Below are 24,875 nucleotides of genomic sequence, written 5' to 3'. Positions count from 1 at the left end.
TCCCTCCCTCCTCCTCTCTCTCTACCTCCCTCCCTCCTCCTCTCTCTCTACCTCCCTCCCTCCTCCTCTCTCTACCTCCTTCCTCCCTCTCTACCTCCCTCCTCCTCTCCCCTCTCTCTCCCTCCTCCCTCTCTCTCCCGCACTCACTCTTTCTGTCCCTCACAGTCTGTCCGTCTCTCTGTATCTCTGGTAATTTAAATTCCTGCTCGGCTGATTGGCGGTTGCTGGGTCACGTGCTCTCGCTCTCGCGTCTGGTGCTCGAGCCACAGAGGACGCGGCTTAAGCTTCGCCGGGCTCCGGAATCCGGATCGGCTCCGGCTTCACCACCACCACCACCCCCTCCCCCCCCCCCCCAGCCCGAATCGAGAGTCGCTGCATCGGGGCTCCGTCTCTCGCTCCCCTCCCTCGTCTATCGACTCCCAGGCGGCATGGGGGACAAAAAGAGCCCGAACAGGTGAGAGCTCGGCGGCTGAGGAAGGAGAGGGAAGACCTTTAAAATGGTGGCGGTGGCGGCAGCAGCGGCGGCGCCGGGATTGTCTGCTCCGGCCGAGTGTCGGTGGCCTGTGCCGGCCGGGCTGACTGTGCGCCCGGGGCGATGGCGGCTGGAGCTGTGTGTGTGTGTGTACACACAGGGAGGGGGGGAAGGCAGCAGCGGCGCCGGCTGGCTGGCTGGCTGGCTGGAAGAAAAGACGACGAAAGAAAACAGCCGATTTTTTTTTTAATGCCGCGGCGATGGGAGGCGAGCGGCGCTCGTGTGTCTGGGGCTGTAATGTCGGAGTCTGTCTGTGTGTATATACACACACACACACACACACGCACAGATCTAATGCTGTTCCTCCTTCCTTTTGTTTTTATTGCAGCTTTTCAAGGCCAAAGAGGCAAGCCAAACCTGGCTCGGAGGACGGCTTCTGGGACTGTAGTGTCTGCACCTTCAGGAACAGTGCGGAAGCTTTCAAATGCAGCATTTGTGATGTACGGAAAGGGACGTCCACACGGTGAGCGACCAGTTTTTTTGTTGCCCTTTTTGATTTGTGTGTCTTGTTTTTTTTGAGGAGGAGGGGGGCAGTGGAGATGTGTGTGTGTGTGTGTGTGTGTAAATCATTAAATACTGGTTGAATCCAGACTTGTTGATTTTGATGTCACCCTGGCTGTGCTGGATCCGTTTCCATTTTCTTGCTTTGTAACAGAATTGTTATATAATGCAACCCCTCCTGTTGTGTATGTTTGGACGATCGTTTAAAATAAATGCTCGGATTGAGGGCTGCCGTGGCATTCTGTTGTAAATGGCAGGCACACTGGAGATGGACATGATCATGGCTGAGGGGGAAGGTAACTGAGAATGGAGATGAGGGGCGGCGGGGGGGGTGGTGCGGATAGGGTAGCTTCTGGGGAATGTGTTGTTAACAGGATTTTTGCCAGGGGCTGAAGAGTTATCGCCCTCCTGGTTTCTCAAAAAATTTTACGTCGAGGTGAGTACGCGCTTGCTCTTGGACAGGTTTAAAACTGAATATGCCATTGCAGGTGGTGTGCAGAGGTTGGTGCTTTTGTTGGTGTATTCTTTTTGTGTAGGAACACACCGTGCATGGTGAAGTAGTGTGAGGATTTATTTCTCTTTGTGTATCTTTCCAGTTTTATCAGACGTGACAGAGCTTAAAGTAAATCATTCACCAATGGTTTGGGTAAATCCACTTTCTTCAGTTCAGTGGTTGACACTGCACCTCTGAACTTAGTGATGAGAACATGGAAGGGTTTCAGGAACTGCTTTTATAAACTTCGATGATTGTCGTCATTTATGAAAATATTTTTCTCTTCTTTTTAAAATGACGGCATTTCTGTACTTGCATCCAGCTGTGAGTAATAATTGACTTTCTGCAGAAATCCCTGTGTGGGCTGTTTATTGTGATGTGGCCGAGTTCTGACTTTATCTGACGCAGTGATTGAAACTCATTGTGGGGAAACACTTTCAGAAAGTTTTGTGCCTGTTTTCTGCGGAAACTACTGATGCATGAAAAAATAGCCACAATACTGTGAGAACCGTGCATCTAATCCTGGTCGCAAACAAGTGCGCTTTCCTGTCTCTTTAAATTGCACTGACGTGTTGGATGACTTGCTTTCACAACTTCGGACAGTTTAGCCAATCTACTTAATTTTTGTTTGATAGAATTTTATTGCTACATTTTTCTAAGTGATGAATATCGGGGCAAAAGACTTTCTGATGGAGGGCCACGCTTCCAGATTCAGTCAATGAACTGGCGTAGTTTCTATCCCGTGGGGCTACGAGGATAGAGTATGTTATGTGTAGGAGCGTCACGGTGGAATACATCTTTCCGCGTGTTCATTCAGCACAGCGATGCTACTACACTGGTCACAAAAATTAACTGTCTATCTCCCGGAATTAAATGAACATGCAGAATGTGAGCGAAAGCAGAATTGACACTGCTATGTCCACAGTTCTATTGATTAGTGGGGTTAAGCCCTGCATTACCAACCGTTTTTAACAGTTGCATTCCAAATTATTTTGAGACCAAAGCAGCATTTAGGAAAATGTGCTGACACACTTTAAATAGGAAAACCATTGCTGTTAATTTGCATTTGCCCTGTTAACATTTAACAAAATGAAACGCCCCAAGGGGCTTCACAGGAGCATTGTAAAAAGAAATGTGACAAAAAGATGTTGGGTCAGATGAGCAAATGTTTGGTCAGAGGTGGGTTTTGAGGGCTGTCATAAAGGAGGAAAGTGAGGCAAATTGGTGTAGGGAGGATATCCCAGAGCTTGGGGTTGTGGTAACTGAAGGCATGGTTGCCAAATTGGGGATGCACTAGAGGCCAGAATTAGGAGTGCAGATATCTTGGAGAGTTGTGGGGTTGGAGGAGGTTACTGAGGTAGGAAAGGGTGAGAGCATGGAGGGATTCGAAAACTAGGATTAGAATTTTACAATCAAGATGTTGCTAGACCAGGAGCCACTGTATGTCAGCGAGCATGGACGTAGGGGAATGGGCCTTGATGTGAGTTAAGACACGGACAGCAGAGTTTTGGATGACCTCCAGTTTAAACAAAATATGAATTTGTGATGGGAATAAAGAAGCATTTGTGTTTTGGAATTGTTGGATCAGTTAGGCTTTTCTGGTCCACCTTAACTTCATGGCTAGGGGGTGGACAATCCAAATGTTAACTTTCAAAATGACTGACCATAACAAAATTACTATCATGTTAGTGGGGCATGTAATGTAAATTTGCTGTTCTCTGTTTTGCAATTATGGAATTTTTATTATATACTATATTCAGTTATAAGACATTTTCCACCATCTTGATGCTTTAAAGCAAATTAACTGTTGTAACGTGGGAAACATGGTAGCCAATTTGTGCCCAGCAAGCTCCCACAAACAGAAATGTGGTAATGACCATATAATCTGTTTCTGTATCGTTGATTTGGGTATAAATATTGACCAGGAATCTGGGACTGACTTCCCTGCTCTTCTTTGATATGGTGTCATGGGATCTTTTGCATTCACCTGAGACAGTATTAGGGGCCTTGTATCTCATCCAGAAGATTGCACCTCTGTCAGTGCCACACTCCTTTAGTACTGCACTGTAGTATCAGTCTAGGTTTCGGAGCTCCAGTTTTCTGGAGTGGGACTTGAACCCACAACCAGGTGATTCAGAGGCAGGAGTGCTATCAACTAAGCCATGGCTGATGAGTACATATCTAGATTGGAAATGCCAGGATTGAACCCAGGACCTCATGCTTACAAATCAAGTGCTCTATGGCTGAGCTATGTTTCCAGTCACAAAGGACAATAAGGAATGACTGACTTGTTAAATGAGCACTTTATCAGTTCACAGCAGAGGAAGGTGATAAAATACCAGCATCAGAAAGGAAATTAAAACAGCTGAGTGAATTTAATGTTTTCAGCAAAAAATAATGGGACCAAAGATAGACAGATGCCCAGAACCTAATGGTTTCTATCAGAGTCTTAAAAGAAGCAGTTGAATTTTCCAAAATACTTGAGAACAAGGTATTGTACATTTTGGGTTGGAAAATTGCTTATGATAGACCCATTATTTGAGGAGGGAGACATTTGTTAAAGGGAAGTTACTGGAATCTAACTTTGGAGATGGTGCCTAGGGTACTTGAACGTGTAGGAGCTGTTCAATATTCAGTATTGATTGCCAAGAGGATTGAAGTTGTTTTCAGCCCCAACCATAAACTCTGCTCCCTTATGGGTGACTTCTTTCCTTCCCTCCTTGGCCACTTGCTCAGGTTGAACCAGACCATTGCTAAACTTCGATGTCCTGTTCAGAGCACAGCAGAACTTCAAAGCCCATTGTTGCTTTACAGTTCTCTAAAGCTCAATTTCCTTGGTATGTGCGATTGTGGCCATGAAACGCTTCAACCTGCCCATTAAGATCTGATGTGGGAGGCACCTCATTTCTCCACTCAGCATCAGAGGAAGCGATCAAATGGAGGCTAAACTGGGCATTCTATTATATGGCTTTTCTGTCATATGAAAGTAGTAATGGCTTGAGATGTTTCCTAGGTTAAATGTGCTATATGGCTGTTAAGTTCAATCTCCTGCTGAGCTAGATGATCTTGGCTGAAGCTGCTGCATTTGGCCTTGGTGCCCTTCAGTTATAGAGGAGGAAATTGGTCAGAAATTACTGTTCTTCTTCTTCCCTCTTCAATGACCCCATCTTAAAATGCATAAGAGTATTGACTAAGAGTAAGATTGAGTTGAGCTGCCATTTCCCCCTTGTCTTGGTTGAGTATCCTGTCAGCATTCATTTGGCTCACATGGATACGTATACCACTTGGTGACTTATCAGAAGGTGCAGCCCTTACGCATCGATGCCCCAATATGAATCGGTGCTTTCGGGGGAGGAGTGGAGAAATTTGATTTGCTGTTTTTGTAGAATAAGGACAACGGCAAGCACTTTCGTAGGCAGGGCTTTGAGGGACAGTGTAGCTAAATGTCTGTTTTCATTCCTCTGGTTTGATATCCATATGTTCAAATTAATACTGAGAACGATGAAGAGACTTGACTCCTTGAATCCTAATAGTTCAGGATAGCGTTTTAATGTGCTTGGTATTTTCTTTATGGAAATTAGTTCTCAAGCTTTATTATTTTGGATAATGGCTGGAAATTGGAGAGTGGTTGAGATGTGTTTTATTCCCATTTTTGTATTTCTAACTTGGATCTAAAAATTGACTAGATCAACACAATTTCCCAAATTCTTGAGTTGCTGGAACAAGTGCTTAGTAAGCTGTTGGACATGGTTGACACCTAACGTTTAAGTTGGTAGCACTTTTGCCTCTTGAGTCTAAAGTTTGTGGGCTCAAGACGCACTGCAGGACCTGAGCGCAAAAGTCTAGGCTGGCATTCTAGTACAGTCCTAGCCGGTGCCATCTTTCAGATGAGACAAAGGTCCTGTCTAACCCCTCAGATGAACGTACAAGATCTCATGACACTATTTTGAAGAAGACCAGGAGAGATACCCAGGTGCCCTGACCAATACTTATCCCTAGATCAGCAACACAGAAACAGATTATCTGGTCATTATCACATTGCTGTTTGTGGGAGGTTGCTGTGTGCAAATTGACTACCCTGTTTCCTGCTTTACAATGGTGACTACACTTCAAAAAGTATTTTGGCAGTAAAGCATTTTGGGACATCCTGAGGTCATGAAAGATGCTATATAAATGCAAATCTTTAAATGTACTTTCTTAGATGCTGTGGAATGTGCTCAATTTGTTTCCAAAGTGGTGTTGAATTTAGTGCAAATGCTGGTTTATCTTGGAGCCATTCTAAAAATTAACTTCACTTAATATTATTAAATAAGTGAAATACTTTGCCATTAATGGAGAGCAAAGCAATACACCTCCTTTTATTGGTTTACTTCTATTTTCTTTTGTTCTCTCTCTTCTAGCCTGGGAAATTCTGTTTGCATTGTTAAGAGCTTGTGTTCTGCTTTTCTGAAAATATTTAAGTGAATCACTGAAATTCTTTTTTGACTGTCAATGTGGAAAACGTGATCGGGTAACAGAGAAAGTTGAGGCTGCAAACTTTACTGCAAAACTAGAATAGTGTGGTTGATGTGTCAAAGTGAGATTTCGGATATCTGCATTGAGTGCACACACCTTTTCAATGCATTCACCCTCCAAGGATGCTTTATCTTTTGATAAGTTTTTTATTTGTACTTCGTGACTTCAAATTTTTATTACTTTGCTTGATTGTTCCAGCAAACAGCTCTGTGCACTTAGAAAACTTGTATCGTGGCTAACATGTCATCACATTGGTTTATAACTTCAAAATGAGCATTTGAGGAAAACAAAATGATTGGGGAGATTATTCATCTGTCTGCTATAAAAAAATCAATTAAGGGCATAAGAGGTGTAAGAGGTGTCCTTTTTGTCCTTTTTGTGACATCTTTTGGTTATCTCCACCTATCACTGGCCCTCTATCCAGCTCTACTTGTCCCACCCCCCCCCCTTAAATCAGCTTATATTTCACCTCTCCTCTATTTTTACTTAGTTCTGTTGAAGGATCATTCGGACTCGAAGCGTTAACTGTGCTCCTCTCCGCAGATACTGCCAGACCTGCTGAGTTTTTCCAGGTATTTTTGTTTTTGTTTTGGATTTCCAGCATCCGCAGTTTTTTGCTTTTATCAAGGAAAATTATTCCCTGCTGAGTCAAGTGTGCTCACTATCTCCTGTATGTTTTAATGTTATGCTCCTTCTACCCAAAGCCCTTTACATCTTTGAGATATTCTTGTACCTTGCTCTGTAATTTCATTACTATTCTAAAACTTTTTCTGATTAAAATTGAAATGATTTTTGCACGTTGCATTGCGTTTCTCTTCCTCTCCATACAGCACAAATGACCTTTCAGTTGATAATTAAAATTTGTTTTGGAGTTAATTATGTATCTTGTGCATCAAATAAGACTCATTTGAATCAAAGTTAGTCAACTAATAATCAGCTAACTTTACTATGCAAGATAATGTTACTTCAGATTTTCATTTTTATCTCTTGTTAGAAATGAACGCGTTTTTTTGTCAGCAAGCCTGGAAACCAGAAAGTGAGAATTTTTTTAAACATGTACTCCCTTTACTTATAAGAAAATATAACTGGATTGACCTTTTTAATTATGTTAAAGTTCTGATTGTGTCAATCACGAGTGATGCTTAGCTAGTTAACATGGCCATTGAATGCTGTTATCATTAGAACTTGCACTGCTAACTTACTTTCATTAATTGTTTAATTTTTGTGGTTCAGCGCCATTTGAGTATATTCTGTTCTTTTGTGTGTGTTTTCATTGTGGGAGACTAGGATAGCTTTGTACAGTATTTGTAAATATTTCCTTCTAGCTACACCTTAAAAGTTTGACATGATCTGTACAACTGGATGCTAAAATTACTGCGCTGTCACAATATTGCCACAGCTACCAAACCTGTAACCTATTGTCAGCACTGCACAATAATCACCTTTTTTCATAGGAATGTCCTTTGAAATAAACAAATTGGTCAGTGGGCATAACTGGCAACTGTTAGAATTTAATTTCTTCTCCCAATGGAGAAGATTGAAGCATAAATGTATGAGGTGAGCTTATGGTTTCTGAGAGTTGCAGTTACAGGTGGTTTTATTTACTGCTAGTCTCTGAAGAGGTTGTGCGCATGAAGAAAGCAACTAATCTAGCTTTTCACTCTTGCTTGCATGCTTGAGGTTCCTTTGTTCATGTGGTGTAACTGTTCTAAGTGTACTAATAAGGAGGGACATCAGTAATCAATATTATGAATATAATTGCCTCCCTCAGACTGGAGGCAGCCAGGTGCAAATGATTGCACAAGATTCAGGCTCCCATGTTTGTTCTTGGGAGCCGTATTTTCTTTTCTGACTTTTTAATTGCATTATGTAATTCTTTATTTCCAGCAGAAGGAACTAGATGTTTGCTTGACATTTTTCAGTGCATTATTTCAATGGGAAGATTTTACAGCCATTTATTTTAACTTATGAAGTTGTTGAAGTCTATATAATTTTTTCTATTTTTGTACTTCAGTTATTTCTAACCTTTCCAGGGGAGAACCTACTTATGACCTCAAAGGCAGAATTATACTCTGATAGAAAATGCACAAAATCAGTTGTAAGAAATCAAAACCTTCTGAAGAAGACATGTTCACAGAAAATAAAACTGACTTTCAGCACTTATTCTTCTGTAATAAGTTCAAGCAGTTTTTCTGGGACTTGTTCACCATTGTTATTTTTCTAAGCATATGTGCTTTTTTTTGCCATAAAAGGAACATAAAAGGCTTATTGTATTGTCTGTGTAGACTTTGAGTGCAGTTACACTACACCTGTAGCTTTTGTGCAAAGCAACTTTGCACTGATTCCACAATTCCAGTGTAAATGCAGTCTGACACTTGAGCCAAGCAAATTGAGATTCCCTGGATTTCAGAAAGTTAATTCCAAATGCTTGATACTCTCATATACTTGAATGAAAGTGCATCTGAATATTGAAGAGTTTAGACTTGGATATAATTCTACCAATTTACTCTATTATCAATGCATTAAAGGACCTAATGACAAACTTCTAAGATGTTCATTGTTAGGATAAGTGTTTTCTTGTGCGGGGAGGGGAAATGAGGTAGCAGTAGTATTGAAATGATGCGTTTTCAAGAATAGGCTTCAAATAAAACAAGCTGTACAAATTTCAAGTTCTAGTTTGGTGGGAACTACAAAGTTGTGAAAGGATGAAATCTACAGATTTGTTCTTTGGTCAACCTCCCCCACTGCCCTGAGTTTAGTGGTACCAACAGAGGAAAGAGCCCAATAGTGGCACCATGATGCATGATATGCTGTACAAAAAGGGGTGATGTGATGTGCTAGTTTAGATATAATAATTTTGTTCAATTTTCTAATGTGAAGAAAATATCTTGCATGCTAAATTTAGAAATGGTATAAAATGTTTTGGTCTTGTCAGCAGTCTTGTAAACAGATATTGTAAGAGCATTATTATGGCACTGGCCCACTTCCACAGGATAATTTTGAAGAAGCTGAGACAATTTGTACTATATTTTCAAATGTTAATTCTTGAAAATAATGAGCTCTTTTTCTAGTTAATTTTATTGTATATAAGCTGTGATATATTCCTGTCTCAGCTAAAATTCCAGTATTTCATGCAGCACAGAAGTGGAAGCTTACTTTATCATATATCTGCTAGTAAACTGAGTGAATAAAGTAATTCACAGATAATGCATAATATGCACAAACAAAATAGTGTTGATGCTGGAAGTATGAAATGAGACCAGAAGATATTGGGAATGCTCACCAGGACAGGCAGCATCAGGAGAGAGAAACAAAGTTAACGTTTCAGATTGATGGACCATGTGGTGAGAACTGAACAAAAAAGAGATGCAACAGGTTTGAAGCAAGTACAGATGCAGGGAAAAGGGAGAGGAAGAAAGACCAACAGGGAAGGTCTGTCATAGGGTGGAAGGCCGGAGAAATTAAATGACAAAAGGCATGATAGTGCAAGGCACAAGGGATGGCCGTGAGACAGTGATGTAAATGACAATAGCAAAATCATTATCAACAGCTGCTTTGTGAAAAAATGGGGGCAGTGGTTATAACTGGAAGCTCAGGGTCGATTGTGGATTGAATGGAGGCGTTGCACAAAGTGATCGCCCGCTCTGCATTTGGTGTGCCCTAATTAGTGGAAACTGCATCATGAGCAGTGAATTTAGCATAGTAAATTTAAAATACAAGTAGATTGTTTAATCAGGGAAGAGTGTACAGTTGGACTTTAGGATACTGTTATACATGTCACTTTATTGGCAACATGATAGGCTGTTCAAAGTTTATTGCAGCTGTTTGCCATTAACTCAACCCCTCTGCTAGGCTTGTTTTAAAATTCTGAATCTGAAACATGGGACAAGATAATTTACAATGGATTCATGTTTGGATTAATACAGAATGTACAAATATATTCACTAACAGCCCTTGTGCCCATCTAAGCAGATTGAGTAGCCACTTTTGAATTAAGAAAGAGAACTAGCTTGGATTTAAGTTGCATCTTTCATGACCTCAGGATGTCACAAAGTGCTTTGTGGCAATTAAGTAGTTTTTGAAGTATAGTCACTGTTGCAATGTAGGGAAACAAGGATGCCCATTTGTACATTGATCACACTGATGTTTGTGGAGCTTATGACTGGGTCATGTGTTTTCTGCCGAAGTTCTGCCGAAGGGTCATGAGGACTCGAAACGTTAACTGATTTCTCCTCCACCGATGCTGCCAGACCTGCTGAGTTTTTCCAGGTAATTCTGTTTTTGTCATGTGTTTTCATGTTGTTTGTGGAATAAGTATTGGACAGGGCACTAGAATAACTACCCAACTGTTATTCTAAGAGTCAGTGGGAAGGGAGATGACCTATCTGTCAGTGTGGGTCATCTTTTCTGTCCATACTTGGTTCACTTTGGTGCCTGTAAGGCTGAAGTGGCTGGCTGGCTTAGTGAACTGACATAATCATTTCTTGGTCAAGCAACATCTTTCAGAAAAATTATCTCCTAGCATTATCTCATGCATTTCATAAGGCTTTATATTTTCTCTCTCTCTCAATTTCTATACATATTGCATTTTTTTTGAATTTTAATAAATTTATTGCTCATTTCCAAAAACTTAGAAGTGATAATGAACGAAGTAAATAGAATGCTCAGTTTATTGACGGGTTGGGTGAATTCAAAACTCCAAAAGTCATGCTGATGCTATCCAGTCCTCTGATCAGCCCTCACTTGGAGCGCTGCATATAAAATTGAACATGGGGCAGATGGGCATCATGCAAGCCCTACGGGCAGTCCACATGAGAGCTACAAGGATGGTCCCCAGCATTATAGGAATTAGCTATGTTGCATGACTTGATAAGGCGAGGTTCCTCAGTTTCAGAAAGAGATATCTCAGAAAAAGTTAATTGTCTATACTGTTAAGTAAAGCTTTCAAAGTTGATGAACAGTCCTCTAATTAAAACTCTTTTTTAACATTCTTGAATTGATGCTCCGCTTTTCACCTCGCATCAGAAATACAATGTGAATTGCTCGTTGGACTGCATTATGATCCATGTAACCCATCAAATGTACCTTTCTTGTTACACTTTTTTTTCTTCTCCCCAGCCCCCCACCTTCATTTAGCCTTAATAGCCTTATTAGATCTGTAAGAAATTGTTTATCGTCCCCTTCCTTCAAATCTAATGTTATTCTAAATTTTAGTTACTTTAACTAATTTGAGCTGAATTAGTTAGACATTTGCATCTTGGTTACTAAGTGTCTCTTAGCTAGTTCAACTGTGTGATAGTGCTGCTCTGCTCCTTTTCCTCTGCCTCATGTTTGCACCGCTCAGTCTGAAGCTTATGGTATGCTTTCTTGTTCTGGTACTGTTGTTCCTTTTCTTTAGACTTCTCCGTGCCATTCTTTTCTGCCCTCCAGGAACTTTTAATTGGCATGCATGAAACTCCCTTTTTGTGCTCCAGTGCCAAACTGTTCATGTTTTGTTTTTTGCTGCTAAGCAAGGTGATTTCTATCTTGACATATTGTGCTCACAAGTAAGTTCTGTTTGCTTCTCTCTAAGTCTTGCAGATTGTGTGTATCCCATTTTAGTTATCACCAGTTACAAGGGTTTGCTTTTGCCCTTGTACAAGTGTATGTGTTAGTTGGGCCAGGTTTTATAATTAATCCTGAATTCTGGTTTATAGTTCCTGTAAATAATATTGGGTCTTGTCGCATTCTGCTGCCTCTCTTGAAAGGTGGAAAATACTACATTGGCAGAAGAAATATTTATAGACTAAGACTAATGTGATTTATTTGTAGATAAATTATACATAAAAACCTATTGCATAAGATATTGAACCAGCACAATAATTTGCTACCTTTCGGGGAGTTGTTGCAGACCTGCAGGAGATGATCGGGAGCTGAGGAGCACTGCTGTGAGCCAGTGACTGTGACATCACAGGAACCGAGTAAGTTGATTGGCCGGTAAGTGGTGGGTGTATGGGACTGTCTAAATAACCAACGTGGGATGCGGGAGGTAAGATAGATCTACAAATGAAAAGAATTAAACTTTAAAATTCGGAGGAGGAGGAGAGAGAGGGCGCCCATCAAGCCGTGGGAGTTCAGAGAGAGAGAGTGCCCGTAAGGCCGTGGGAGTTCAGAGAGAAGGTGCCCATAAAGCTGCGAGAGTTCAGAGAGGGAGGGTGCCCATCAAGCCGCAGAAGTTGAGAGAGAGCGCGCGCGCCCACAAAGCCGTGGGAGTTCAGAGAGAGAGAGAGAGAGAGAGGGCGCCTGTAAGGCCGCGGGAGTTCAGAGAGAGGGTGCCCATCAAGCCGCAGAAGTTCAGAGAGAGTGATAGCGCCCATAAAGCCGTGGGAAGTCAGAGACAGGGCGTCTGTTAAGCCACGGGAGGTTAGAGAGAAGGTGCCCATAAAGCTGCGAGAGTTCAGAGAGGGAGAGAGCCCGTGAAGCTGTGGGAGGTCAGAGACAGAGGGCGCCTATAAAGCTGCGGGAATACAGAGTGAGAGGTGGGGGGAGCCCATAAAGCTGCGGGAGTTTAGAGAGTGAGAGGGTGCCGGTAACGCTGTGGGAGATTAGAGAGGGTGCCCATCACTCCACGGCAGTTCAGATAGGGAAGGCACCCGTCAGGCTGCCTGAGTTCAGAGCGAGAGAGCGCCCGTCAAGCTGTGGGAGGCTAGAGAGAGAGGGTGCCAGTAAAACCACGGGAGTTCAGAGACCGGGCGTGGTACCCATAAAGCTGCGGGAGTTACGAGAGACAAAAGGCGCCTGTAATGCCGCGGGAGTTGAGAGAGGATGCCCATCACTCCACGGGAGTTCAGAGAGGAGGGTGCCTATAAAGCCGTGGGAGGTCCGAGCGACAGAGGGCGCCCATCAAACTGCAGGAGTACAGAGTAAAGGCAGCAGTCAGGCCGCTGGAGTTGAGAGAGGGAGGGTGCCCATCACACTGCGAGAGTTCAGAAAGGTGGGGGCGCCAGTGAAGCTGCAGGAGGTCAGAGAGAGACGGTGCCCGTAAAGCCGCGGCAGTTCAGAGAGAGAGGGCACCTATAAGGCTGCAAGAGGGGGGAGGGAGAGGGGGCACCAGCAAAGCGGCGGGAGTTGAGAGAGAGGGTGCCCGTATCGCCATGGGAGTTCAGAGAGAGAGAGAGCTCATTAAGCAGCAGAGATAGAGAGCCGGGAGTTTACCAATAAAATCTAAATGTGACGTCATGGGAGCCTCGTAAGTTAATTGATTGGTTAGTATAGGCCTTTCCGGACTCGGCACAGAGGAGACGATTGGTGAGTGACAGCCAGATGAACTAGTGATGATCTTCCAGTTTTCCTTAGACACGAATGGTGCCAGAGGATAAGAGAATTGCGAATGTTACACCCTTCTTCAAAAAGGGGTGCAAGGATAAAGCTGGCAACTACAGATCAGTCAGTTTACCTTCAGTGGTAGGGAAACTTCTGGAAACTATAGTTCCAGACAAAATCAGTAGACACTTAGACAAATGCAGGATAATTAAGGAAAGCCAGCATGGATTCGCTTAATGGAAAATCATATTTGACTAACTTGATGGAGTTTTTTGAGGAGGTAACAGAGAAGGATGATGGGGTAATGCTGTTGATGTGTGTATGGATTTTCAAAAGGCATTTGATACAGTGCCACACACGACAGACTTGTGAGCAAAATTTTAGGCCATGGAATAAAAGGGAAAGTAGGCACTTGGATAAGAAATTGACTGAATGATAGGGAACAGTAGTGATAAATGGTTGTTTTTCAGTTTGGAGGAAGGTCTATAGTGGAGTTCCCCAGAGGTCAGTTTGGGACCCTTGCTCTTCCGGATATATATTTGTGACCTTGACTGTGGTGTTCAGGGCATGATTTCAAAATTTGCAGATGAAACAAAGATTGGAAACATTGTCAGCTGTGATGAGGATAGTCTTGAACTTCAAAAGGGCATAAGACGTGTTGGTGGATTGGACAGACAAGTGGCAGATGAAGTTCAGTGCAGAGAAGTGTGAGGTGATTCATCTTGGCAGGAAGAATATGGAGAGACAGTATAAAATAAAGGAAGAAACTCTAAAGGAGGTGCAAGAACGGGATCCTCTCTGTACATGTGCATAAGTCATTGAAGATGGCAGGGCATGTTGAGAGGGCAGTTAATAAAGCGCATAGTATTTTAGACTTTATTAATAGGGAGAGTACAAGAGTAAGGAGGTCATGTTGAACTTGTATAAGACACTAGTTAGGCCTCATCTGGAGTACTGCGTTCAGTTCTGGGTACCATACTTGAGGAAGAATGTGAAGGCATTGGAGAGAGTACAGAGGAAATTCACAAGATTCCCGGGATGAAGAACTGTAGCTATGAGGATAGATTGGAGAGGTTGGGACTGTTTTCCTTGGAGGAAAGAAGGCTGAGAGAAGACTTGATTCAAGATCCTGAGGGATATGGGCAGGTTAAATAGTGAAAAACTGTTCCCAATCAAGAGACCATCAGGAATTAGAGGGCATAGATTTAAAATAATTGGCAGAAGGAGTAAAAATGATGAGGAAAATTTTTTTTACTCCAGATTGGAGTCTGGAACGAACTTCCTGAGAAGATGGTGGGGGCAGGTTTGATCGAGGTATTCAAAAGGGAATTGGATTGCTATCTGAAAAGAGAGAATGTGCAAGGTTATGGGGATAAGGCAGAGGAGTGGGGCTCAGTCGAATGCTCTTTCAGAGAGCCAGTGCAGACGCGATGGGCCAAATGGCGGCCTCCTGTACTGTAAAGATTCTGTGATTTGGATAAATACAGAAGTTAGAACTCAGTTTTAGAGTATGCTTCTTGGGTTCAGTTCTTGGTAAACTTTCAGCCATGGCATCGTATGTAGGCAATAGAATTTCAGTTGCTCTGCAGAGTTCATGTAGATTTGGTGCCTTAACTGTTGTTTTTCTTTGTCTTTAGTCTGTAAATAAAAGTAATAGTCATGACATGCATTCTGAAGTTCGAGTTTTTTATTTAGTATTTCTTGGTATTGCCACCTATTTAGCTTATATTCCAGATAAAATTCTGTTGAGTCAACATTTTGCTTGACATTCTGCCATCTGAATGGAAGGTTTGCTGCTTGACTTTCCCATGGCTCTAAAGTTACTGTGTTCTAAATTGATATTTCCACATTTATATAGGAAATTTCCTATATAACTTATCATGCTGTAATTGTACCCTTCCTGCCAATAATGGGATTGTATTGTAACAAGTTATGGTAGGCAGTTTTGGTTATAAATGTGGATATTGGAACTTATGAAAATATTGGCTAAGTGTATGACTTTGAAATGGGACTGAATTACATGTGTGAGCCCTGGTCAAAAATCTTTTGGTCTTGACTCTCCATGTGCTAAACTGTGCGTGATCATCTGTGTATTTGTAATGCTGTTGGTAAACAAAAGTTTACAAATTGACAAACACTGGTTATTATATGATGCTACTCTTCACAGCTGATTATATTCCGGGCTATTTATATTTGCTGTATAATTTTCAATTTTAATAACTTCTAGGTTATGTGTGTAACAATGCAATGATATGACATTGGCTGCATTGTTTTCTGAATTGCACAGTGCCAGATATTATCATATTAATTTAATTTGAATAACCCGTTTCAGACCCAACTTGAAGGTGGCTGGACACGTAGATAAGGTGGGCAAAAAGGTATACAGGATACTTGCCTTTATTAGTCGAGGTATAGAATGAATGCTGGGGTGGGGGGGGGGTTACACTGAGATTGTATAAAACACTGGTTAAGCCACAGCTTGAGTACTGCATGCAGTTCTGGTCACCACAGGATAGAAAAGGTGTAATTGCACTGGAGAAGTTACAGAGGAGATTTATGAGGATATTGCCTGGAGTGAAGAATTTTACTTGAGGAAAGATTGGATAGGTTATGGTTATTTCCTTTAGAACGGAGGCGACTGAGGGGAGACCTATTTGGCGTGTATGAAATTGAGTGCTCTGGGTAAAGTGGATAGGAAAGCCCTATTCTCCTTGGTTGAAGAATATATAACCAAGAGGCATGGATAGGAGGTTTAGAGACGGTTCAAGGGGAAATCTTTTCACCTCGAGGCTGGTGGGAACCTGGAACTCACTGCCTGAAAGGATGGTAGAGGCAGAAACCTTCGTACTTGGACATTCACGAAGTGCCTGCCATTTAAAAAGCTACAGACCAAGAGCTGGAAAGTAGGATTAGACTGGATGGCTGCTTGTCAGCCGATGTGGACATGATGGGCTGAATGGCTGTCTCCTGTGCTGTAACTTCCTGTGATTCAGTGATGGGGATTTTTCCACCTGATTTCCTGTTACCCTTGGACATTTTGTTTTTTGATTGAAATTGCCTTTAGGGTTTGAATGAATCAGTAACTGCATCCAAGAATTCAGCATTGTTCCCACACGTGCTAGCCAAATCTCCGAACTAATATGCATTAATTTTTTGCTTGAGTGAAGATAAGAAAAATTAATGTACTGGTTTCCCAAAGTTTAATAGGTATAAGATGAAGTGCTGTTGAATTGTAATAAATGTATGCCAAGTTTACTCTTAGTTCAGTCCCTTAAAAAAGCAACATTGTGATCCTTGTACCTTTTTTCCAGTTTTAATCACTACCTGTATGAGTCTAAATTAGAATGCTTCATTCTACATGCTAATCTTTTACAATAAACTGTTAATGAAAGAAGACTTAGATATTGGATTGACAGGATTCCATAGCCAAAAAAACTTGAATAATTCCGATTTTTTGGTAAACTTCAACTTTTCTAGAGCAAATTAAATGATTTTGTTTAGTAAGTGTGTGCGGCAGTTTTGTACCCTCAAAAATACAGGCCATGCTTTTGGAGATAGGCGGTATGCAATGTTGTTTCATAATGACAAACCGCCCCCTTTTTGATTCTTCCTAAATGGGTGTATAAGCCACGCTCGCCAGCCCACCCCCAACCCCAGCAGCACCCCTGGGCAATCTTTTCCTGAAGACGGACCGGCAAAATCTAATGTTGGTGAGAGCTGTAGCCTAGATCTTCCCCAATTGCATCCTGTCAAGACTACATATTTGATTTCCCACCACAAATATTGCTCGACCCTGACCTTCCCTCAACTCATTTGCTGCTGAAACCCTCATCTGTGCCTTTGATCACCCCAGGCTTGACAATTCAATGCTGTCCTGACCAGCCTCCCATCTCCCACCGAACATCAACTTGTGCTCATCCAAAACTCTGCTGCTCATATCTTAATTCACTCCAAATCCCATTCATCCATCACTCCTGTGCTTGCTGACTGTAACTGGCTCACCTCCTGACAGCATTTATTCATTCATGGGATGAGTGTGTTGCTGGCTAGACCAGCATTTATTGCCCATCCCTAATTGCCCTTGAGAAGGTAGTGGTGGTAAGCTGCCTTCTTGAATTGCTGCGGTCCATGTGATGTAGGTACACCCACAGTGCTGTTAGTGGGGGATGCTCCAAGATTTTGACCCAGTGACAGTGAAGGAACATCAATATATTTCCAAGTCAGGATGATGTGTGGCTTGGAGGGGGAACTTCCAGGTGGTGGTGCTCCCATGCATCTGCTGTCCTTGTCCTTCTAGATGGTCGTGGGTTTGAAAGGTGCTGTCTAAGGAACCTTGGTGAATTCTTGTTGTGCACCTTGTAGATGGTACATGCTGTTGCCACTGTGTGTCATTGGTGGAGGGAGTGAATGTTTGTGGATGGGGTGCCAATCAAGCAGGTCACTTTGTCCTGGATGGTTTCAAGCTTCTTGAGTATTGTTGGAGCTGCACTCATCCAGGCAAATGGAACGTATTCCATCACACTCCTGACTTGTGCATTTTAGATGGTGGACAGGCTTTGAAGAGTCAAGAGGTGAGTTACTTGCTGCAGGATTCCTAGCTCCTGACCTGTTCGTGTAGCCACAGTATTTATATGGCTAGCCCAGTTCAGTTGCTGGTCAGCGATAACCCCCAGGATGTTGATGGGAAATTCAGTGATAGTAATGCCATTGAATGTCAAGGGGCGATGATTTAGTTTCTCTCTTGTTGGAGATGGTCATTGTCCGGCACATGTGTGGGGAGAATGTTATTTGCCATTTGTCTGCCCAAAGATGGATATTGTCCAGGTATTGCTGCATTTGAACATGGACTGCTTCAGTATCTGAGAAGTCACTAATGGTGCTGAACATTGTGTAAACATCCCCACTTCTGACCTTGTGGTGGAAGGATGGTCATTGATGAAGCAGCTCAAGATGGTTAAACCTAGGGCACTACCCTGAGGAACTCCTGCAGTGATGTCCTGGAGCTGAGTTGATTGACCTTCAACAATCACAACTATCTTTCTTTGTGCTAGGTATGACTCTAACCAGCAGAGACTTTTCCCCCTGATTCCCATTGACTCTAGTTTTGCTAGGGCTTCTTGATCCTACACTCAGTCAAATGCTGCCTTGATGTCAAGGGCAGTCACTCTCGCCTTGTCTGTTCCTATCTGCTTAGCCTCCTCCAGTTCTATAAGCCTTCAAGATTTCGGCACTCCTCCAATTCTGGGCTACTGCGTGCTCTGATTTTGGTCACTCAATCGTTGGTGGCTGTACCTTTCAGTTGCCTTGGTCGTAAGCCCTGGCATCCCCTTTTTAAAACTTTGCATGCCGTTACCCCTCAATTTTTTAAGATGTTCTTAAAAACCGAAGTCTTTGATCAAGCTTTGGGTTATCACCTAATTTTCAAATGTTTTCTTTGATTAATATTGCTCGAGTGCCTTAAATGCACTGCGTAAATAAGTTCCTGTTTTAAATAACTCTGATAAAGGAACCTAATTTCATATAGTGTCAGTGTCCTAATTTGAACTTTGGAGAACATTCGTTCCATTTTTTCTTCATTTCCTCCCTTCAAAACACACATGGTACTGTATTGACAATTACACTCACCAACTGTCCTGTTGGAAATTGCACATTTTCGGTTACTACAATGCATTAGTTAGACTCATGGAGAACAGGTATAAATTTTAATTAGAAAGGGCTGGTAAAGCATGGGTTCATTTGATATTTCAAAACTGGTTCCTTTGGACTTTTGAGGGGTTAATAAGGCCATTAGATTTCTATACTTTGCTGTAATTGAGTTATTTACACATTTTTGTTGCTGTACACTTACATTGCAGTGACATCCTGTTTTTATTTGAGGGAAAACTCTCAACCTCCTAGAGTACTGGTCTTTGAGATTGTGAATACTTGCAAGGGTACCTATACAGAACTGTTCAAAAAGCATTGATCTAGTTGGCTTTTGTCATTCATGTTTTGTCACTCAAAATACAGGGCGTTGATGAGTTACGTGCAGTATGATGATGTAACATTATAGCTTAGAATCTGGAGCACAGATTCATGTGTTTAGATTTGGCAAGGAAAAGGTGGTATAAATGAGATGCAGTATTGAGAAGAACCTTGCCATTATTCATGTGACATTAAAATGAAGAACTGCTTTTGAAAATGGCTTTGTAAATGTTGTGTTGCTCTCCTGTTGGCAAAAGGGTTGGACTGTTTAACTAGCAGGACAGATAGTGGCCAAAAATGGCATATCTCAGCTCGCCTCCTGCCCCCTGCAGCCCTGGCTTTTTGATCTGTACCACAATGAAAGTGCCCATTAGAGCATTAAATGGTGTCATTCTTCCTCAATTAGAAGGAAACTGATACAGTATTACTAAACATGCATGGAACATAAGATACAGTTCACTTTAAAAACGTTGTGCTCTTAAAGGAAAACATTTTCAGTATCAGTACAAATAGGAGTGAACAGCTTGAGTTGTGCATTTTGTTTTTTGGTTCCTACATATCCTGGCAAACTTCATGGGAAAGCAGAGACTAAGTTATATCATGCCACTGCTAGTTGCAAACACGCCAAAATGTTGGGATCTGTAAGGGTTTGTTTGAATCGTTAATAATGGCGTAACATTGTTTCTTCAACTTTTTGCTGCTCCTAAACGTTCAACTGAGCTGAACATGTTGCATTGCAAGCAAAGCACTGATAGTTTTAAGGTACATTTGGAGGCATTCTAATGTGAATCATAAAATCATAGAAGTTTACAACACAGGTGGTTATTTGCCATTCAGCTTGTGCCAGAAGTGATCGACTTTGAGAGAATGGCATGATACACCTAATTTTCCTGGGTTTTGGTGGTTATGTGTCTTCCACTTAATAATCTCAGGTAGCCAGATCGTTGCCCTCTTGTACAAGAACTGCAGATTTCTGACTTTTAAAGATCCTTCATTTTGAGCTGCAGGAGTAGCTGAAATATGGAGATTATGTAGATTGCAGGTTTCCCTGAGAGTGTCATTGCCTCCATGATGTCTTATGAAAATTTCCAGTGTATTTATTACACACCTTCCTTTAACTGGGTGATTTGATCAATTCCAAATAAGATTTTCCTGTTTCACTCCATATCCCATTTTGTGTTCTAACTTTAGTTAATACCATTTCCTTCTCGAGACAAGAGAGCATGATTTTTTTCACTCATACTGTAGAATCTGAGTTTTGGAACTTGTAGACAGCATTTCTTGGGAATGCTAACCATACACAATTTGAGATGGCACCCTCTTTGCAAGCAAGGGACCAATATTTATCTGAGCTTAGATGGCGAACATTGACAAATTATTTGACTACTGGCATATAGGGTCCTAATTTGAGCCTGACCTAGCCTTTGTGCAGTGTTAGATTGTTCTTTTAACGTAGCAGGGATATGTATTAATAGGATTCACTTGGCATGATGTAACCTTCTGTTGGTTTTAAACCCTTAATTATTTTCAATGATAAATTGACGGACTTAACGTGGTAAACTGGGTTCTGACCTTCATTCGACCCTAAAGCCGAACTTATCTGTCTGAGCAAACAGTATGCCTATTATGGGAACACATTAGCCCTCCTAATAACTATTTTCAAGGTTTCCCCTATATGCTTAGACAAGTTTAAACATTGGTCTGAAAATCTTCAACTGCGTTAAAAGTAAGTCTTTTACCATTTGTATTACAAAGCTGAGGGCAATCCTTCTTGTTTGTATGATTTAGTCACTTAATTGAAAGCAATTTTACATTTTCATGGATGTACAGTTTTGAAGTTCAGATGAGGGAGCTGACTCTAGTAACATTAATGTGTGGAGCAGCACACAGGTACTTGGTTCTAAGTTGAGTGCCAAATGGTTTCCTAAATGCACGTTTGGAAAGTAAAATAGCAGTCAGGTGCCATGAAATGTCACCTTTCACACCCAGATATCTCTAGGTGCTTTTTACAATTGTGAAATGGCCATCGTACAGGTCATCATACAGTAAAGCTAACTGGAAATGTTGAAAGGCTAAGCTGCTTTAACATTGTGCTTGGTATTGTACTCGGGGGGTGCAGTTAGCTTAGATGGCTAGCATGTGGTCCAGAATTAAGCCTGCAGCGAGGGGTTCGATCCCTGTTCTGGCTGAGGTAAACTTGGGGTCTGACTCCTCGCCGTGACCCATAGTAAAATCACAGCATAAGCTATGGTTCAAATAATCACAAATACTTCCTGGAGAAGTATTGCAATTGCAATATTTAATCTCAACCAATGGTAGCACCAAATAAAACTTCAAAATGAAAAAGTAAAACTGCAAATGTTGAAAATCTATCGCACAGTTGAAACATCATGACTGTCTTCCTTACAGATAGTGACTGACCTGCTATGTGTACACAGCATTCTTTTTTTCTCTCTCTCAACAAGGTAAAGTTGCCAGATTTAAGGCTAGCTGATTGGAAAACTCTTCTCCACTCTGGAATATCAGCACGTTTTTTCCCCCTCAGCACTTCAGTTGTAAGCTCATTGTACAGTATTAGTTAGGATGTTGTAGCTATTTGTTTGCGAACAACGTTTGTGTTTGCTCGGGAAACAACTTTGCAAGGATTTAGACTATAATAAAAACATTGTATAAAAATTAAATATTTGTGGGATAAGAGAGCACACTAGACTATTGCTGAGTGTTCAGTGTAACAAGTCACGTTCTGTAGCATAGAATACTGCTTTCAATGAATCCCCGCCTACAGTGTACATATTTGCTCTAGATTGTAGCAAGGCAAATAAGGCACATGTAGGACAAATAAATTGCCTGGTTACAATTAAGTTCGTACCTTTTTGGGATGTTGGTCTCCTTTTCCAACTGCTCACTGAGCACAAATGTTGATTTGGGGTCAAAATGACGACGTCCATGATTTTCACCTTTTTATTAAGGAATATTTCAACAGTAGTGATGGTGCTTTGATCCGCTTTTTTGAATTTACAGGCATTCAGTGTTGGGGGGGGAGATGGAAGTAGTAGCTACTTGGTTTGGCTACTCATCTTGACGAAAAGCTAGAACTGTATTCTGTCAAGAAGGTTATAGAATTGCTGGCCCATTTGGGGAGAAGGTATTGTTAGAAAATTATATTTGTGGTTAACTTAGAAAACCGCTGCAGAGACAGGCCTGTAATGGGTGTGTAGCATTTAGCAGGATAGTTGTTTGGTAGCACAGAGCTTGAGTATTGCAGAAAAAAGAAATGTCGAAGCTTTTTGTCTTGCACTCATCAGGACACTCAAGAATACCAATATAAGGGGAAAACAACAACTTATACTGTATGTGAAGAGAGTGCAGATTGGTTGGCAAGTGGACTCTAGCAGTGGCATTGCCACGGAGAGTGCATTAGTGATGGTGACTGACAGTTAACTGCCAAGCATTGTTTGAATTTAAGCTGAGCAGCTTGACCTTGATTGGTCAAGGCAATGCCCTGAGGAATGAGTCACCCAATGATGTCACTTATTTTGTTTAGCTGAAATAGGTGCAATGTGTGTACATGTTCTTTCTGCCTGCAAAGAACAGGAGCCTGTATATTAACATATGTAGCTTTCAGTACACACAGATGCGCCACACTGAGCCCAACTGACTATCTTAAATTGGTTGTCAGCGTAATTCCTAGCACACTTAGCAAATGTTTTCCAATCACGTAATCATATCTAATGTTGGACACTGTTTTGAGTTTTGCAAGCATGGGCTGATTGGGTTTGGTCTGTACCTTGCCCGTTGCGAACAGTGGCTGGGAAATGCCGTTTGATGCGATCCCCCGGTCTTTGGGACGTACAGCCTATATACCTAGCATCACACTGGCACTGATTCATATATCACATTATTCCTTTGTGTGATGGAATGTCTTTTTGGCTTGACAGCAGCATGCTGTTAGTGGCAAATACCACTCATTGCTACTACATAGTAGCAGCATGAAACATCCAGCTTCATTTGTGTCTCAGATTTTTGTGATACCTTGCCCTTCCAGGATAATCTGAGTTAGACTGGGCACTTTTCAGGGTCGAAAGTGACAGCCTTAGGGCCGTTCATGAGCTTGCGTGATGTGCAGTGCGAAATGATCTGATTAGCCATTATCCTGCAGGATGTCTTTGATGCGCCCTATTTCAGCATCAAGCTTGCGTGGTGAGCATATCGCTCAGGCCCTAATTACAAGGTTGCCAATAAGATCAACTTTAGAGCATGTGGTGCTGTAGGAATTCCAATGTGTATATTGACCAGTGAAGGTAGTAGAGAACCCCCTGGCAGATTTCTCACCTGGTATGCCAAGGAAGGGGAGTTCATTTGACTGCTCCATTTCAAAGGTAAATTTGAGCGCAGGATGGAGATCGTTAAAACATGTAAGGAAACTATTACATGCGGATTTAATTAAATATAGCAAAGATATCATCCACTTTGGAAATTTGAGGGGGCTAGGTGTCATTCGATGGAAATATGATGGGGGTAGGAGTGTAGGTGTCATTCGATCGAAGACATGTTTCTCATGGAACCTAACAAAGATGTTTGGGATAGCTGGGCCTAGAGGGGATTCTGTGAGGATCCCATGGCAACACCATCTGTTTGGGCATACATGGTGTCATCAAAACTGAAGTCAACTGCACATGTTGCCAAGTTTATAATGGTGGCAGGTCTAGACCGCCATGATATGGTGCTGCAGCACAACTATCTATGGCCTCCTTAAGTGGAACATTGGTGGATAGGCTAGCAATGTCAAATATGCACATGGACATAGCATTGCTATCGATATGCAAGTCCTGTATGGCCTTCACAAGTGTGAAGGAGTCCTTCACTGTGTATGTGGAAAACTTGGTCAAACCTCGTCATAACAATTTGCCCAACTATTTGGCCAATTCATGTTGTGCAGCACAGGTCATAGATAAGAGGGGACGTAAAGGCACATGACTTTTGTGTGTCTTGGGCAGTCCATACATATGTGGACATAGCGAACCGTGAGGACGGACCCTGTCATATATATCACACAGCAGCTCATCACTCCTACACAAGTCCAGCAAGCATTTTTTTTTAGCTCACTTTTGAACAAGGCTCTCCAGTCATGTTGAGTGGCAATGAACACTAGTTTGGACCTGTCATTGAGAATGGTGTGGATTTTGTTGATATAGTCACGCTTGTTAACGATGGCTACTTCTGTCCCTTTGTCAGATTTACTGATCTGTATGTCGAGGTTGGTCTTAAGGGCTCACAATGCTGTAAGACATTCTTGTTGCATGTGAAAGTCAGACAGGTCATTCGGAATCCCGCAATATGCGTGTGCGAGATCAGCTGGGTGTGCTTTCAAGGATCCTGCGTTTTCAGTGAAATGCTGGTTTGTGGTGCGATAGTTGGGATTAGAGGAGTTTGGACTCGGCAAATACCTCTTCCTGTTTGTTTTGGGATGAAGGCACACCTAAATTAAAACCATGCACAAGAACAAACTTCTTGCTTTCTGAGAGTACATGGTCAGAGAGATGTGTTATGTATTTAGTGGCATTATTA

General features: G+C 41.9%; 1 protein-coding gene across 2 annotated transcripts in view; it reads left to right on the top strand.

The window, feature by feature from the left end:
• The first annotated feature begins 249 nt into the window (after positions 1 to 249).
• Positions 250 to 24,875, top strand: part of rybpb (RING1 and YY1 binding protein b) — a 98,631-nt gene continuing 74,005 nt past the window's right edge. Inside the window, exons 1-2 of one of the 2 annotated variants that reach the window (XM_078543722.1) lie at positions 250 to 454; positions 861 to 995. In XM_078543722.1, the coding sequence (XP_078399848.1) occupies positions 429 to 454; positions 861 to 995 (161 nt within the window). In that variant the 5' untranslated portion in view covers positions 250 to 428. The remainder of the gene's footprint in view (positions 455 to 860; positions 996 to 24,875) is intronic. The other variant, XM_078543721.1, reaches the window with a different exon arrangement.

The sequence above is a fragment of the Cetorhinus maximus genome, chromosome 6, assembly GCF_964194155.1.
Source record: "Cetorhinus maximus chromosome 6, sCetMax3.hap1.1, whole genome shotgun sequence".
NCBI classification, from domain to species: Eukaryota; Metazoa; Chordata; class Chondrichthyes; order Lamniformes; family Cetorhinidae; genus Cetorhinus; species Cetorhinus maximus.
Note: the sequence above shows the minus strand (reverse complement) of the source record. Positions and strands in the feature narration are given on the sequence as shown.